This window comes from Cheilinus undulatus, linkage group 7 (assembly GCF_018320785.1).
Source record: "Cheilinus undulatus linkage group 7, ASM1832078v1, whole genome shotgun sequence".
Lineage (NCBI taxonomy): Eukaryota > Metazoa > Chordata > Actinopteri > Labriformes > Labridae > Cheilinus > Cheilinus undulatus.
This window is the reverse complement of record NC_054871.1, coordinates 35,792,437-35,807,816: the sequence shown is the minus strand read 5'-3', so window position 1 is coordinate 35,807,816 and position 15,380 is coordinate 35,792,437. Positions and strand designations below refer to the sequence as shown.

The following is a 15,380-nucleotide window of genomic DNA, read 5'->3' as shown; positions in this document are numbered from 1 at the left end:
AAATCACAACAGTCATTATGCAGCCTATTACAGTATGATACTACAATACAGAATACGGGTGTTGGACTGGCCAAAAACTGAACTGGTGAATTGGACTGTATGTGCACAATAGTTAACATTGACCTTGTAGAGAGGCAGCATTTTATAAATATACAGTCCATACAGAGAAGAAAATTAAGGTCTGTATACTGAATTTCACAATACTATTTGACTCGTCTTTTAAATCACTGTATTCATAAATATATGTTTTAAAGTCGTTTTGTCATATATACCACGCTCTTCTGGCTAACTAACCACCCTCCTTCTCCTTTGTAACTACACTAGTTCGCACAAAAACTGGACTTTTTAGATTATCCAGCGTCTACTTTCTGTTTAAGCGCGGTAAAACAAGCCAAATGTTGTTAGTTGGAAGCACAAACTTCTTACTTGGTTTCTTCACTCTTCTTCGATTTGTCCGACCGTTCCTGAAGGCAGCTGAGCAGAAACATCAGTACCCAGAATGCTCCTCTGACGCATGCGCCCTACGCACTACGGCCCAAAGGCGTTGGTGGTTGGTGTTCGTACGAAGATGCGTTGCACTCCGGCAGCATCAGTACCAGCTCCACTGTGCAAATAAACCAAAAAACCGTGGAACGGAGGAGATATACCGGCGGTTATTGCAGCAGGAGTGGCGCCGGTGCATTGGGGCGGCGAGATGGGGGACCAGAAGGTGAGCCGGAGCCTGGGGGAACAGGTGTCTCTGATGGGGAGAGACATTCAGGGCGTAGTGTACAAAGGAAGGAGGAGGATAAAGCTGCGGAACTGAGGAGTTTGTGGATGCGGCACGGGCTCGTTTGTTGCAGAAATGTACAATATATGAGTCAGTGTTAGTCCTTTTAGCGCTGGAGTTTCCTTGTTTATACCTTCGAGGACTTCTTATCGATATATCGGCGCTGTAGTCTGGGATGGGGGGCCTTGGCGTAGCTCCTCTCGCATCAACAAACATTACACTGTCCTTTGGCAAGAAAGGGCTTTTCACTGCGGTAAGATCAGCTGTAGATAAAACATAACTAGAGTGGCAGTCGACATATAGGTGAGATTTGTAATGCAATCGACCCAGTTTATTATGAGTGGGCTGTTCAGTTGTGGAGAAGCTGCATAATTTAATTAGAAATGCGCATCCTTCCGCCCGTGAAGTGTCCTCCCTTTCTGTCCCTCTCTGATCCCGTGTTTAATCATGTTGAAAAGGTTGCTCAAAGCCCAAAGCTCCATGTGCCATCTCCAAACACAATGATTACTCTGAACACTACAGAGGATGCTGTGAAGTGTTAGAGGAGAAACTGCAGCCATTCATTCCCCTGTGCTTCAGTCTGTGAGGCCACTGATGAAGAATATTAATGTGTAAAGGCATTGTGTTTTCATTCACCCTTATCATGCATAACAAGCACGTTGATTCAATGAAAACACATTTATTTTCTCAAGGAATCTCTGCGTAAAATCACCCACACACTGGCTATGAAGAATGAGGAGATCTCAAACTTTGCCTGCACTCTTAAACAGAGCTTGGACAACTTAGAGGTACAATCACACACCCTCTATTCTCCTTTCTTTCAGTGTATCCAGCTTCTTACCTCAGATGTGTTTTTCCCCTTTACTTACTTATTTTATTGTAATATCAGGCTAACTCGAACAGAGTCCAGGAGGACTTGGAGTCTGAATTCAATTCACTACATGCTGTTCTGGATGAGATGAAGGAAAACATGTTGACACGCATCAAACAGGAGAGAGCCAGCCGCACATATGAGCTACAGGTAAATGCTTTTATAATTAAATTTCTTAATGCATGATAAAAAAGTAGGTTATCTTTTTTTATTTATTTGCTTAAGTTAAATGTAAGGAGAGATATGTGTTCTTTTTGTATTAGAAAATGTAAAAGTAAAAAGACAGCCTTTCTGTTCTGTCATTTCTTGAATTATATAGATCACTTAGTGAATGGTATTTCTTTATTTTGATGTCTTGGTATTAAAACACAAAGCCACCTGGCCATATGTTTTTGATTTTGATCTTGAAAGGCTATCTCAAAGCTTTATATAAACAGCCAACTCTGTTCTTGGAAAATCTAAACTCATTAGGCTTTAATAAAATCAAAAAACATTCATCATAATTAGTGCTTGCTATAAATCAAGTGTTGGTTTTATGAGACTCCCACGCTCATAAAAATAAGATAATTAAAATTGAAATTTCCTACATGCTGTGCTTGTTTTGTCCAGGTAGGTAAATAGAGTGCACCCATCCTTCTGCAGCACAGCGTGTGCTGCACTCCTCTCATCAAAATAGCTCTTGCTTTAATTTAAGAGAGGGGCAGAGAAAAACCATACTTAAGTTAGTTTGAAAAATGTGGGAGCTGAAGAAGATGACAGAAAGGCAGCTGCTGGTTGGTAATATTTAATCATTTTTTCCCCCAATATCTGATAAAATGGGGTTTTCCAAATTAATTTTAGCCAATACTGATATTGATACCAAGATACCGTACATTAGGAAAGTATTCAGACCCCCCTTCACTTTCTTAGTTTTTCTTATGTTTCAGCCTGCTGCCACAGTTGAAAAAGTAATTTTTATTTTCATTTATCTACAATCAATTCCCCATCATGATAAAGTGAAAACAGAATTTTAGATTTTTTAGCAAATTTATTAAAAATAAAAAACTGAAATATCGCATTTACATAAGTGTTCAGACCCTTGGCAAAAACACTTGGAATTAAGCTCAGGTGCCTCACATTTCTCTCAGTCTTAGCTGAGATGTTTCTACACCTTGATTGGAGTCCCCCTTTGGTAAATTAAATTGATTGGACAGGATTTGTAAAGGCACACTCCCGTCTGTAAGAGGCCCCACAGCTAACAATTCATATCAGAGCGAAAACATGAGATCATGTTGAGGTCAACCATGAGGTCAAAGGAGCTGCCTGCAGAGTGCAGAGACAAGATTGTTGCAAGGCACAGGTCTGGGGAAGGCTGCAAAAAATGTCTGCAAAAAATGTCTGCTGCAATAAGTTTGAAACAACCAGGACTCTTCCAAGAGCTGGTTGCCTGGCCAAACTGAGCAATCGGGGGAGAAGGGTCTTAGTAAGAGAGGTGACCAAGATCACTCTGACTGAGCTCCAGGGATCCTGTGTTGAGATGAGTAAAGTACCACAGGGAAAAACATCACTGAATCCCTTCACCAATGTGCACTCAATGCCAGAATGACTAGACAGTATCCTCTCCTCAGTGCAAACCACACGTTTTTTGTTCCCTAAAACATATGAGGGTTTATGAATGAGTAAAGAAACAAGCTTCATTGCTTAGAACATATTTTAAAGTTTCAGGATGAAAAAGAGAAATAGACTTCAGCTGATGCAGGTCTGTTTGCCCAGCGTAAAGCTTCACAAAGATTGTCATACATACAGCCAATATTTGTAGCTGATATGTCATTTGTAAATATGGGCAGAAAATTTCATATAATAATATCAATATTTGTATTTTTCAAGCTTATATCTGCTGATACCAATATCATGCTGATTATATTGTGCATCCTTATTGATTATCTGTGTTAATTTTTGAACAAAAAGGTAAAATGACTTCAGTCACATAACCACTCTGGTTTTAAGAGTTGGACGTGGAACAGTTACAAAAAAATGTCTAAATTTGTTGCATGGTTGTGGCTCCTTAACAGTCACAAAACAAACTGATTTAATCATTTGAAATTCACACTTAATGTATTTATATAACAACACAGTTTAGAAACAAAAAAAATGGAAAGGTCAGGTGATAGCCCCTCAAGTCCTGCAAACACAACTCAGTTGGCACACTTTGTAATACAACATCCTATGAAAGCAGCTCCAGGAGACTTCAAGAAGTAACAGAGGCCATCACAATCATGCTAGCAAAAATGTGCAATAGACGCTCTTAGTAACCTGGGGTGTAAGAAACGGAGCAACACTTAGGACAGTTGTCATGTTTTGCCATTGTGTTGATGAGAATATCAGAAAGTAATCAGGGTTGATAGATGTGATCTCAGCATCAATCAAAAGAATCATAAATGTGATTTTTACTTAAACCAGAGTGCTACTTATAATTCACACAGAAACAAACTTGTCCTTGGAAATGGGGGAGGAAGTAAGTTAACTAAATTTATCTCTAATCTAATAAAAACTGCAGTAAACCATCTTAATAAAATGAAAATAAAAGTGATTGGTGGGAAAGGAAAGCCATACAGAGTAAACATCAAGTCTTTACATGCTGGCTGATTTGGTCATCTAGACAATTAAGAGTTTATTTTATTTTATTGATCTTTACCCTATATAGGTATAGGTATAGATATAGATCTTTATTGATCTATGAATGGTTGTTCTTTAAAGAGCCTGTGATATAGTACGTGTTTGCAGTAAAACACAAGTTAAACAACAAGTATTTCAGATTTTACAGCTGATGCTAATATTTTACTGTCTACTATTTATTCTTCTTTCATCAGTATTTATGTTCGCATGCACTGACACAAGGTATTATTATTCTCCCCAGTTTACAATTGTATAAGTCTTAAAGTTCTCTGTCCTGGTCATGTTGCGTACATTAAACCTCTGTAGCCTCAGGACTGTGCCATGATTCTCAAATGACTCTTCTTCTGGGAACAGAGCACTTCCATTCTTTCAGATAGAAATATGTTAGAGTTAGCAGATGTACTCTGTTTGACTGTGGTATGATCTTTTCTTCAGAGTCAGCTGAGTGCCTGCTCCAAAGCCCTGGAGAGTTCAGAGGAGCTGCTAGAGCTGGCCAACCAGACGCTGTGCTCCTCTGAGACAGACGGTTTTACTCAGGTAACCAGTTGACTCTACTTCTGATGACATGCTGCGTCACTCTTTGCTCTTCTATCTGTATATAACCTCATTTATAATTACTGATGGTGGTTTCATTGTCCATATTTATGATGCAAACTGTCCCTCTTGTGGTGTCATACTAGCAGTTACTTTAACACAGCCACCGGCATGTTTTTGTATTAAAGACTACATGATGGGCTACAACTCAGTTCTCTCTTTGCTCCGTATCTCTCCCCTCTTTTCTCTTTTTCCACGCCCTCTCTGCTTCTCCACCAGGCGGCCAAAGACATTAAGGATAGGTATAGTACTCAGCCATCCATTGCTTCCCTTTTGTCATAGACTCCCCCGGACATTAAGCTATCTCATGTAGATGCATGCGTTCAGATATGTAGCTACCGCACCCATTTGGTAGACAATAAGCACCATGGAAACCTTTCTGCTGAGAGCCTTTTGTCTTTGTGTTGCCACTGTCTTGTACCATCTTGTGCCAGCTTCTCCCTCAGAGACTGCTGTTCCCTCTTTAGCTTAAATGTTGAGTAGGTTGATGAGTGCAGTGGTAGAAACAGAAGTCTAGTTAGAGGCTTTTCTTGATTAGCCGTATTAGAATCATCTGTGTTCTTTAATTCTTATTTAGTTGAATAATGGTTCTGCTTGTTTCCACTCTGTTTGTTTGTGTTGTTTTGTGTGTCTCTCTTTGTCCACAGCGTGACAATGGCTCCAGCCTTTCGCCTCTCCCTGAAGGCTAAAGCCAGTGACAACATGAGTCACCTGATGGTGGACTTCAGCCAGGAGAGGGGGATGTTACAGGGCCTCAAGTTTCTCCCAGGTCTGCTCCACTTTTAATACAAAGAAATCCAGATTGAAACTAGAGAACCGCAAACAGAAACTACATCAGTGGTGTGGTGTATGTTTACACCAGTGCTATTCTTGAACTGAGCACCTCCTTCTCATGTTTCTACTCTTTACATCTAGGGGACAATTACTACTTTTACTGGTTGTAGCTACTAGTTACTTCATTTAAGATTTTATATTTAAAAGAATTACAAACATTGACTTTTGAGTAGGGATGTTATTCATATTATCTATTATCTATATATTGGTATTAGCAGATATAAGCTTAAAAACTCATTTAACAGTATCTATAAATGTATAGATGCCTGACAATGTTTTAAACCAATATTTTGTCTAAAAACCCTGCCTTTATCAGCTGAAAATATTGGCTGTAAGAACAAATTCGTTTGTGGAGTTTTTGGCTGGACCAACAGACCTGAAGTGCTTTCAGGAAGTATTAAGACCACCCTCATTTTTCAACTTTTTTTTTTTTTAACTTTGTAGCCTGATGCTATGGTCAAAAAATTATTTTTAATCTCATTAATATACACTCAGTTCCCCACGATGAAAAAGTGAAAAAACAGAGTTTTAGAATTTTTTGCACATAAATTAGAAAGATAAATTGAAATACTGCATCGAGATAAGTTTCTCCCATTTCTCTCAATCTTTCTTGAGATATTTCTACACCTTGATTAGAGTCCACCTGTGGTAAACCTCACTATAGAGGACCTCACAGTGGACACTACATATCAGAGAAAAATCAAGCCATGAGGTCAAAGGAACTGGCTGCAGAACTCAGAGACAGGATCGTTGCAAGGCTCAGATCTGGGCAAGGGTATTCTGCTGCACTGAAGGTTCCCAAGAGCACAGTGGCCTCCTTAATTCTCAAATGGAAGAAATATGGCACCCCAGGACTCTTCCAAGAGCTGGTTACCTGGCCAACCTGAGCAACTGGGGGAGAAAGCTCCTCTAAGAGAGGTGACAAGGAACCTGATAATCACTCTGACTGTGCTCCAGAGATCCCGTGTGGAGATGAGATTAAGTTCAAGAAGGACAAACATCACTGCAGTGCTTCAACGATCTGAGCTTCATCGCAGAGTGACGAGACAGTAGCCTCTCCTCAGTGCAAAACACATGAAAGCCCGCTTAGCTTTCATTTAGATTTTTTTTTTTTTTTTTTTTTGCAAATTCCAAGTGGGTTTTCATGTGCTTTACAATGAGGAGAGGTGTCCATCTAGCCATTTCACCCCTCTGCCTCTATAGGCAGTTTTTTTTGCTCTGATATGCATTTTCAGCTGTGAGGCCTTCTATACAGAGGCTGTACCTTTCCAAATCATGTGCAACCAATTTAATTTACCACAGATGGACTCCAATCAAGGTATAGAAACATCTAAAGAAAGATAAAGAGAAACAGGACGAACTTGAGCTGATTTACAAGTGTTTTTGCAAAGGGTCTGAATACTTATTTCAGTATGATACTTCAGGTTTTTTTTTTTTAATAAATTTGCAAAAAAAACCCTGAAGTTCTGTTTTTACTTTGTCATGATGGGGGACAGAGTGTAAATTAATGTGAGAAAAAATGTTTTTTTTTTCCAATTGTAGCATCAGGCTGCAACACTACAAAGTTGAATAAAATAAAGGGGTCTGAATACTTTCTGAACGACATGTACATCTGCTGGAATCTTTTTCTTTATTCGTCATCTTTCCTAAACTCTAAAGAGTGTTTTAAGGACAGAAATTTGTTTATCCTCAAACTCAAATTGTATGTTTTAAGAACTGAAGTTTCAGGTCTGACATACATTTGAATATTGGTATCGGCTAAAATTATTTTGTGACTGTCGGCATATTGGATATAGGCAACAATCCAATATTGTGCTTCCCTAATTTTGAGTGATTCATATCTATAATTTGAAATTTGTACAAGTCCTGTTAAATTTTTGATAAATATATGTATTTTTTTTTCTTTTTTTTAAATGAAGTTCAATATTTACAGGGCTATCCAAGCAATAGTCCATATACGGATCTGTTTTAGACATTGTCAAATCCTCTTCAGAATTTTTTTTATAAGACTGGGTCTTGCATTATTAAGGTTTGAACTACCTAACCATAAGATAGTTCCAACTCAACCCATTTTAATATTAATCCTATTTATACATTCAAAAAATGTAATTATATTCTATATTATGGTTCATATTACTAGTATACTTAAGATGGACTACAGGAATTACAGTTTAAAAATTTTTGACATCACCTAATGCTGTTAAATGTTGCCATAATGACAAATGTCGATAAACTGAATACAGACATTAACTTTAAAGTTGCCTTAACTAGTCCTCTTTTCTTTTTGAAAAGTCCTCTTTTGGACCAAACTCTCTCCCAGAAAGTCAAATCACAAAACATTAACAGTGTTTCTGTGCCAAACAAGTGTCCCTTTGCTTTGGCTTCAATAAGCTCCTCCTCTTGGTATTATGTATTAATGAGTGAAATGACTTGCCCTCTGTAATGTGAAAGGGGTCGCTCACAGTGATGAAACCACAGAGGGCTGACAGCCCACTCTGCAGCTGTGCGAGACTTCCTAATCTCACTGATGCACTGGTGTGGTTTACAGCCCACTCGGCTCCCCTTAGGGCTCAGTGTGATTGCTGGAATCTGTTTTCAGAGAAAAGCTCTGGTGAAGCTACTGTTTACCACCTGTTTAGCAACAAACAGACAAAAGCTAACTGACAAGTTAACGAACAGACCAAGCTTAAGAGTGAATTTTGGAGTTCTATTTACCAGGTTCACACTAAAATACTGAAAATAAATGATAATTTTGCTGTATTTGATGAATTAGTGTATGCTGACACTTTAACTATGTTTTTATGGTTAGCAGGGTCATCCAGCTTATTTTAGTGTGGCGCTGCCCCCAAGTGGCTAAAAGCAATCACTTTATCTGAATTATTTTTCCTGAAGCTATCACAAAAAATCCCAAATGAGTAATATTTTTAACTGTTCAAAGAAAGCAGAATGAGTACTTGTTTATAAAAACCCAACTTAGCAGGACAGACCAAGCAAAACAGAAAAAGCACTGCTTTGTCCACTGGGGGGCGCCACAATCCACATAAACCCAACATTCTTCACCAGTGCTTTAATGCTTTAAAATAACTTCTATGTTTAACCTCCTGAGACCCCAACTTTTGTTTGTTATGCATTTTAAGTTTCTCCCTCTTATCTGGGATAATTTGGACCTGGTGAGTTTAAATGCTCAACCTGGTCACTGAATGGGAATTAGTTTTGACTAAAAATGATGGACACAAATCTCCTGAAGGTTTTGCTTCCAAGAATACAGCACTGGATTGGTTTTTGAGCAGATGTTCGGCTGTTGTTGGGGTCTTCAGCTAGTAAGAAATGTTGTCAGTTATTCTGAAACATATGGTGGAGTCTTTTTGGTGATGGACCACAATGACTCTTTAAGGCCAAACATGAACAAACTTTCCATCACAAGTTCTGATTTTCATGGAAATTTTCCTTTCCAAAATCCACACAAAATTTTCAAAGAAATTACCAGAAATTTCTGTGAAAACTCTTAAACATATTTATAAAGTAGCCCGTGAAAAGTTCTCCAAAATTTCTATAATGTTTAAGCGAAACTTTGTATATAAAGTCCTAACATTCAAACAGCAATTTCCCATAAAATTCCATGTGAATCCCCCCAAAATTTAATTTTTAATTTTTAATTTTTTCCCCTAAATATAAACGCAGTCCCCCTGAAACTTCTCATTTAATTTACAAATACATTTATTGAAATGCCGCTAAATGAGGGAATATTCCATCAAACATCCATAAAAATTTCCATGAAGATTCTTGAAAATTTTTATGTACAACCCCCCCCCCAGAAAATTTCAAATAAATTTCCATGAATTTCCCCTGAAATTCAATTCCTCATAAAAATGCCAAAAGATTTTAAACAAATTTCCCCAAAACTTCCAATGAAACAATCCAAAAAATAGATTCCTAAAATTTCCACACAAATTCTTGAAAGTTTTTAAGTACACCAGCCCAGAAAAATGTCAGATTCCCAACAAGACGCTTGAAATTTACAAATTCCCCTAAAAATCAAAACAGTTGCTCAAAATCCCCAGGAAAATGCCAAAAATAAATTCAAAGCAAATTTCCCCCAATGAAAGTATCCAAAAAATACAAACATATCCCCACAATTTCAAAAAGTTCCTGGAATTAAATTTTAAATACTCCCAACATTTGAAGCAAAAAGCAGAAATAATTGCTGTGTTCCAGGAAAACAAAAATGTAATGTTCTCATATCTGCACACAAGGTCTATGGAGGTTAAACTACTTCATTTGATGCTTCAAACGATACTGAACTTCCTGAACATTAATAAAGGAAATGCATTTTTCATATTCCTCCCTTGTAACAAACAAACTTTGTCTTCTCTTCAGTTCCAGCAACTCCAGAGATCCAGGTCTCAGAATGCCAGGTTTGTGACAACACAGTGACTATCGTGTGGGCACTTTCTGAGCCTGACAACAAGATCGACCACTACATACTGGAGCATCGACGCACAAACCATGAGGGTCCGCCTCGCATCAAAGAAGACTACCCGTGGATGGTGGTGGAGGGGATACGGGAGATGGAGCACACACTCACAGGTGGGAGGATGATTGTGAGAGGATGTCTGAACTTTGAGGAAGCTGACTCATAAAGGAAGCTTTTTTTGTCCTCAGGTCTGCGCTTTGACACCCGGTACATGACGTTTAGAGTGAGAGCGTGTAACAAAGCTGTGGCAGGAGAGTTCTCTGAGCCGGTTACACTAGAAACTCATGGTAAGAAAAATGGAGGCATACTATGTTTAGATCTTGGCTAATGTTTCTCTAAACTTGACAATGCATGAAAAGTCAAACAGTTTTTGTCAGTAGAAATATTTGAACATGTTTCATCAGTTTTCTTAATAAATCGTCTGGTTTTATTTGCAGCCTTCACCTTTAAACTGGACTCTGGTTCGGCCCACCAGAACCTGAAGGTGGAGGACTTGAGTGTTGAGTGGGACAGCAGTGGAGGGAAGATACAAGACATCCGCAAGGAGAAGAACCGAACCAACTCTCCGATGCACTCTCCAGCCAGGTCTGTTTGGATCTAAAGCTGCAGTGTCTTTAAATTTAAGCCTTGACTTTGAAATGAGATGTAAAAAACTCATAAGGCCTGTGGTCATGTACTTACTGTCATTATGAGTACATCTCAAAAATCTGGAGCTCTGAGTGTTTGTCGTCTACCATCTGTCTCTGTCTCATCAGGTCAGCTCTGATGTCACCAAAGAGAGCACCGACAGCACGGCCAGGCAGAGACAGATTCACTGCAGAGTCCTATACAGTGCTGGGTAAGCAAAAACAGGATTGTACAGTCTGGAAAATGCACACCAGACTGCAGTTATGGCTTTATAGCAATTTGAAAATGAGCTGCAATGAAAGCAAAAATTAGTTCACTGCTAGAAGTTTCAGCAAAATAACTAAATAGCTGAGTGTACTCAAACTTTCACATCTCAGGGAAAATAGAAAAAGATGAAGAATCACCTTTTAACTGTGAGCCCTGGTACACCTGCATCAAAGCAAAGAGATGTCTGAGTATGCTAGGGGGATAGCTGCTCAAGGAAACTGGTTTGCTGATTTCATCAGATGGATATGAATAAATAAAGGCACAACATTTTGCTTTCATGGATATCCAAACTTTAACCAGACTTGACATGTGCTTTAGGATCTCACACATTCCAAACTGAAGATATGGTTTTGAAGCTGTCAACATTAATAACTCTCATCAAATATTATGTAACCAAGATTTAATAGGCACAAGTAATTTATGGTTGTCAGCCATGAAACAACATACTGCCGTTGACGTTGGCACTGCCCCCTTCACTTACCTGTGCTCATATCACGACAGCTGACACGGTGATAGACGCCGGCCAACAGTACTGGGAAGTGAAGTTCGACAAAGAGAGCAAAGCCTTCGCAGTGGGGGTGGCCCTGAGGAGTCTCGGACGTTTTGACCAGCTGGGGAAAAGCGGCGCTTCCTGGTGCATCCATCTAAACAACTGGCTGCAGCAGAGCCTCACAGCTAAGCACAATAACAAGGCCCGAACACTGGACTGTCCCATCCCAGACAGTATAGGAGTCTATGTGAACTATGACGAAGGTATGATCAACCCATTAACATAAGAATAGTGTTTCATGGTCCCAGACAATGTGAGTAATGGTTTGTTGAAAATATTTTTAGCTACAAAATAACAGAAGTTGAATATTTCTGTTCATTTGGTCTGAACAAAGCAACATTTTGTATTGCTGCAAAAAAATCCTGATTCTTTGATCAGTCAAAAACAGAAACTAATAAGGCATTTTGTGAAATTGTTGATTTCTATTGAAAACAAACCTGACAATGTCCAAACTAGTGTCCAAACAATTAGGCATTTTAAAACATTACAGACAAAACAACAAAAAAAACATCTAGACCAGGGGTTTTCTAAGTGTGGGAAAATGAACCTCCTCTAGGAGAAAATAATTTATTCTGTGGACCCCCACCCCCTTGAAAAATAACATAAAAAATCTAAACAACTATATTTTCAAATACTCATGTCTCGTCTTTGAACACTTTTATTTAAACATTTTTAATTTAATATTTTGTTCTGCATATGTCCTTAAACATCCATATTACCCAGGCAATCGGTTATTCACTTTCAGTTCTGAATTTAAGACCTAATGATAACTGATTATTATGCTCTACGCTATAATTTAGTGGGATCAATGTGTTTGTAATTATGCAGTTGATGCAGGGTTACGTAACTGCAGATCACCTTCCACCTTCAGCCTTGCCTGGTACTTGCTTTTGATCATTGTCAAAAACCTGGACTTGTGGGGCAGTCTTAGTGTTTACAGGACTAAAAGTCTCACTTACCTTCAGTGACCGAAATTCCTTCTACTTTTTGTCCAAAAATTCCTCTGGTTTTGGTCACTAGACAAAGTGCTTTGTCTCAATATGGCCCCAGGGTTTACACAGCCTTATGATGTCATTAGCGTGTACATCTTTGCAAATTGAACGCTGTGGCTGTTGAGAATCATCAGGACCGATGCAGGAAATTCCTAAATTTAAAGGTCACATATTTTACTGGACTCTAAAATCATGATTAGAAACATAATTTAAGAAGGCATATGAGGGCCCAACTAAAAGATGAAAAAATAAAGAGGATCTGGAGATTTGTGAGCAAAACAGTAAATTTTTTTGCCACAAAACCCAACATTTTTGAGATCATGCACTCGTACATTTACAAGAAAACAAACTTAGAATTTCTGAGTTTAAAAAATTTGAAATTTCTAAGGATAAACTTAAAAATTTTCCAAGGTTTGTAAAGTGTTAATTAATTCTGCCAAGGAGGTTATGTGATCAGGTGGGTTTGTTTGTTTGTTAGTTAGTTAGTAAGTTAGTTAGTTTGTTTGTTAGTTTGTTAGCAACATAACTCAAAAAGTTATGGACGGATTTTCGTGAAATTTTCAGGAAATGTCAGAAATGGCATAAGGAGGAACTGATTAGATTTTGGGACTGATCAGGATCACTACCTGGATCCAGGGATTTTTTAAAGGATTCTTTACTATTGGGAGATAGGGCTAATGGCAGAGGTCTGCAATCTCTGAGTGCTTTTCTAGTTTACAAATGTGTAAAGTCTAAAATTTAAAAGAAACCAAACAGAAAACAGGTGGATTTTGTTTTTTTTTCCTCGAAGATAATGTTTATGGATGAAAATTTGTATTTTTTATTTATTTATACTTTCTAAACTAGAGAATTATAACTTTCTTCCTGAAAAACCTTGAAACTAGGAAGTTTGATTTAAAAACATAGTTGACATCTATAATATGTTGTCTTCATTGTCTTCAGGTGTCCTGTCTTTCTACAATGCCAAAACAAAACAGCTAATGCACACCTTCAAAACCAAGTTCCAGCAGCCAGTCATACCAGCTTTCATGGTAAAGACTTTGTTTAAAGCTTGGAGATGATTCAAATTCTTGTTCTGCAACTTTTTCTTGTTTTTAACTCCCTGTTTTTGTTTTGTTTTATTTCTCCTGCAGGTGTGGAATGGCAGTTTTTCAGTGGTAACTGGCTTGCAAGTTCCCAGCATAGTGCAAAGCGGTCAGAGGAAGAACAGCAACACCAGCAGCTCCAATGCCAGCCTCACCTAGACCCATCCACAGAGCCAGCTGGATTCCCCCCAGCTGTGCTCCACCACACTCACCGCTGCAGAACATAATCTCTGCTGCAGTCAAAGCCATATCATGAAAGTGTTGTGTCACTGGATTCTGATGGTCTAGCCTGTTCCACCTGCAGTGTCTGTGTTGCATGACAGCATAAATGGTTTTGAGGACAAGTGAGTCATCTGTGCCGTCAGGCAGATTTCTACAGAAGTATGACTCTGGCTGTTGAGATCACCTGGGACACATTAGCTTTAGTCGTATTAGTTTCTCTCTGCATATTCACTCAGCACTGTCCTGCTGCTAGAGCACTGATTTAGCGCTGGCCGCTGCTCTTTCTTCCTGTCCATCACCAAAACTTTCAGCCGTACTGTCAATGCAGCTAGCTGCGGGCACAGGGTAAATGCCTGTCCTGCGTGCTCTCTCCCTGTGCCTTCCTCCTCATTTCCAAACAGAACAAAATGCTCATATTTCACTGCAAGAAACGGTCTCCCTTTACAATATACAACGTATCGTGTCAATATAACTTGATAACATTGCTTGGTGTTAATTTTCCAGTACTAAATCTGCCTCTAGTCTTCAACCAACCTATGTAACCCAAAAGAAACATGCTACTAGACAATGCTACTGACTAGAATGTAGTTCTTCACTCAATCAGGGTTTATTCAGCTCTACTATGCCAGCTACTAATGGATTATAAAAATAACAAACACATAGGGATGTTGTTTTAGTTTCTTGCAAAGGCATGCAGAGTTAACAGTGTTTGATATATTCCACTTTCTGTAGTCAGGTCCAAACTGGGTTCAAGAACCTCCTATTCTGTTAGCTTAAATTAGTCACATTTAGCTGTGGACTTTAATCTGACAGCTAGACTACACAGACAGTTAGAAGGGAGATTTCTTCAGTGTTACATGTACAGAAGTCATAGCGTGTTCAGATATGGCTTCAAGAGCTTGGAAATGACTGTACTGACATTCTATTCACCTGATTGCACCCTAGTGGTTGTATGTAAAGTATGTATGTGTCTATACCTAATTGCACCTCTTAATTTGCTGAAAAGTATCCAGTTATTAGTAGTGGACTCTCCATAGTCCAATAAAACACATAGAAAGAAGCCTCAGTTAACAAATTTATCCAAGGTTAGCCAGATTTGGTGCTCAAAGATGGCAAACATGGAAGCTGAGGTCCTTATTTGTGCACCGCTCAACCTCTGAGTAGCATCTGTGTCACTTGTTTACAGTCTTGCTTTGTCATGTTCCTCCTTGTATGAGTGTATGCTTCTGAATAACTGTAGCCTGCAATGCTTTAAAGAAGTGTCCAGCTGAGAATTATTTTCACTTTATTTCACATGCTGACATAAAGTCACAGTTTATTGTAAATAGTTTTCCACCATAGTGTATCAGTCATTGAGGTAATAAAGAAGTATGATAACATTGTTTTTGATTACTGCTTCAAAAAAGGAAAAACATACACAACATTTTACAAGGTATTATT

General features: G+C 38.5%; 1 protein-coding gene across 1 annotated transcript; it reads left to right on the top strand.

Moving 5' to 3' along the window:
- Window positions 1-537: 537 nt before the first annotated feature.
- On the top strand, window positions 538-15,317 carry fsd1 (fibronectin type III and SPRY domain containing 1). The gene is made up of 13 exons (XM_041792203.1): window positions 538-709; window positions 1,462-1,557; window positions 1,659-1,790; window positions 4,731-4,832; window positions 5,109-5,131; window positions 5,537-5,658; window positions 10,101-10,310; window positions 10,386-10,484; window positions 10,635-10,782; window positions 10,953-11,035; window positions 11,593-11,844; window positions 13,576-13,664; window positions 13,767-15,317. The coding sequence occupies exons 1-13, from the start codon at window positions 695-697 to the stop codon at window positions 13,875-13,877; spliced, it is 1,482 nt and encodes a 493-aa protein (XP_041648137.1). The 5' UTR covers window positions 538-694; the 3' UTR covers window positions 13,878-15,317.
- Window positions 15,318-15,380: the final 63 nt, after the last annotated feature.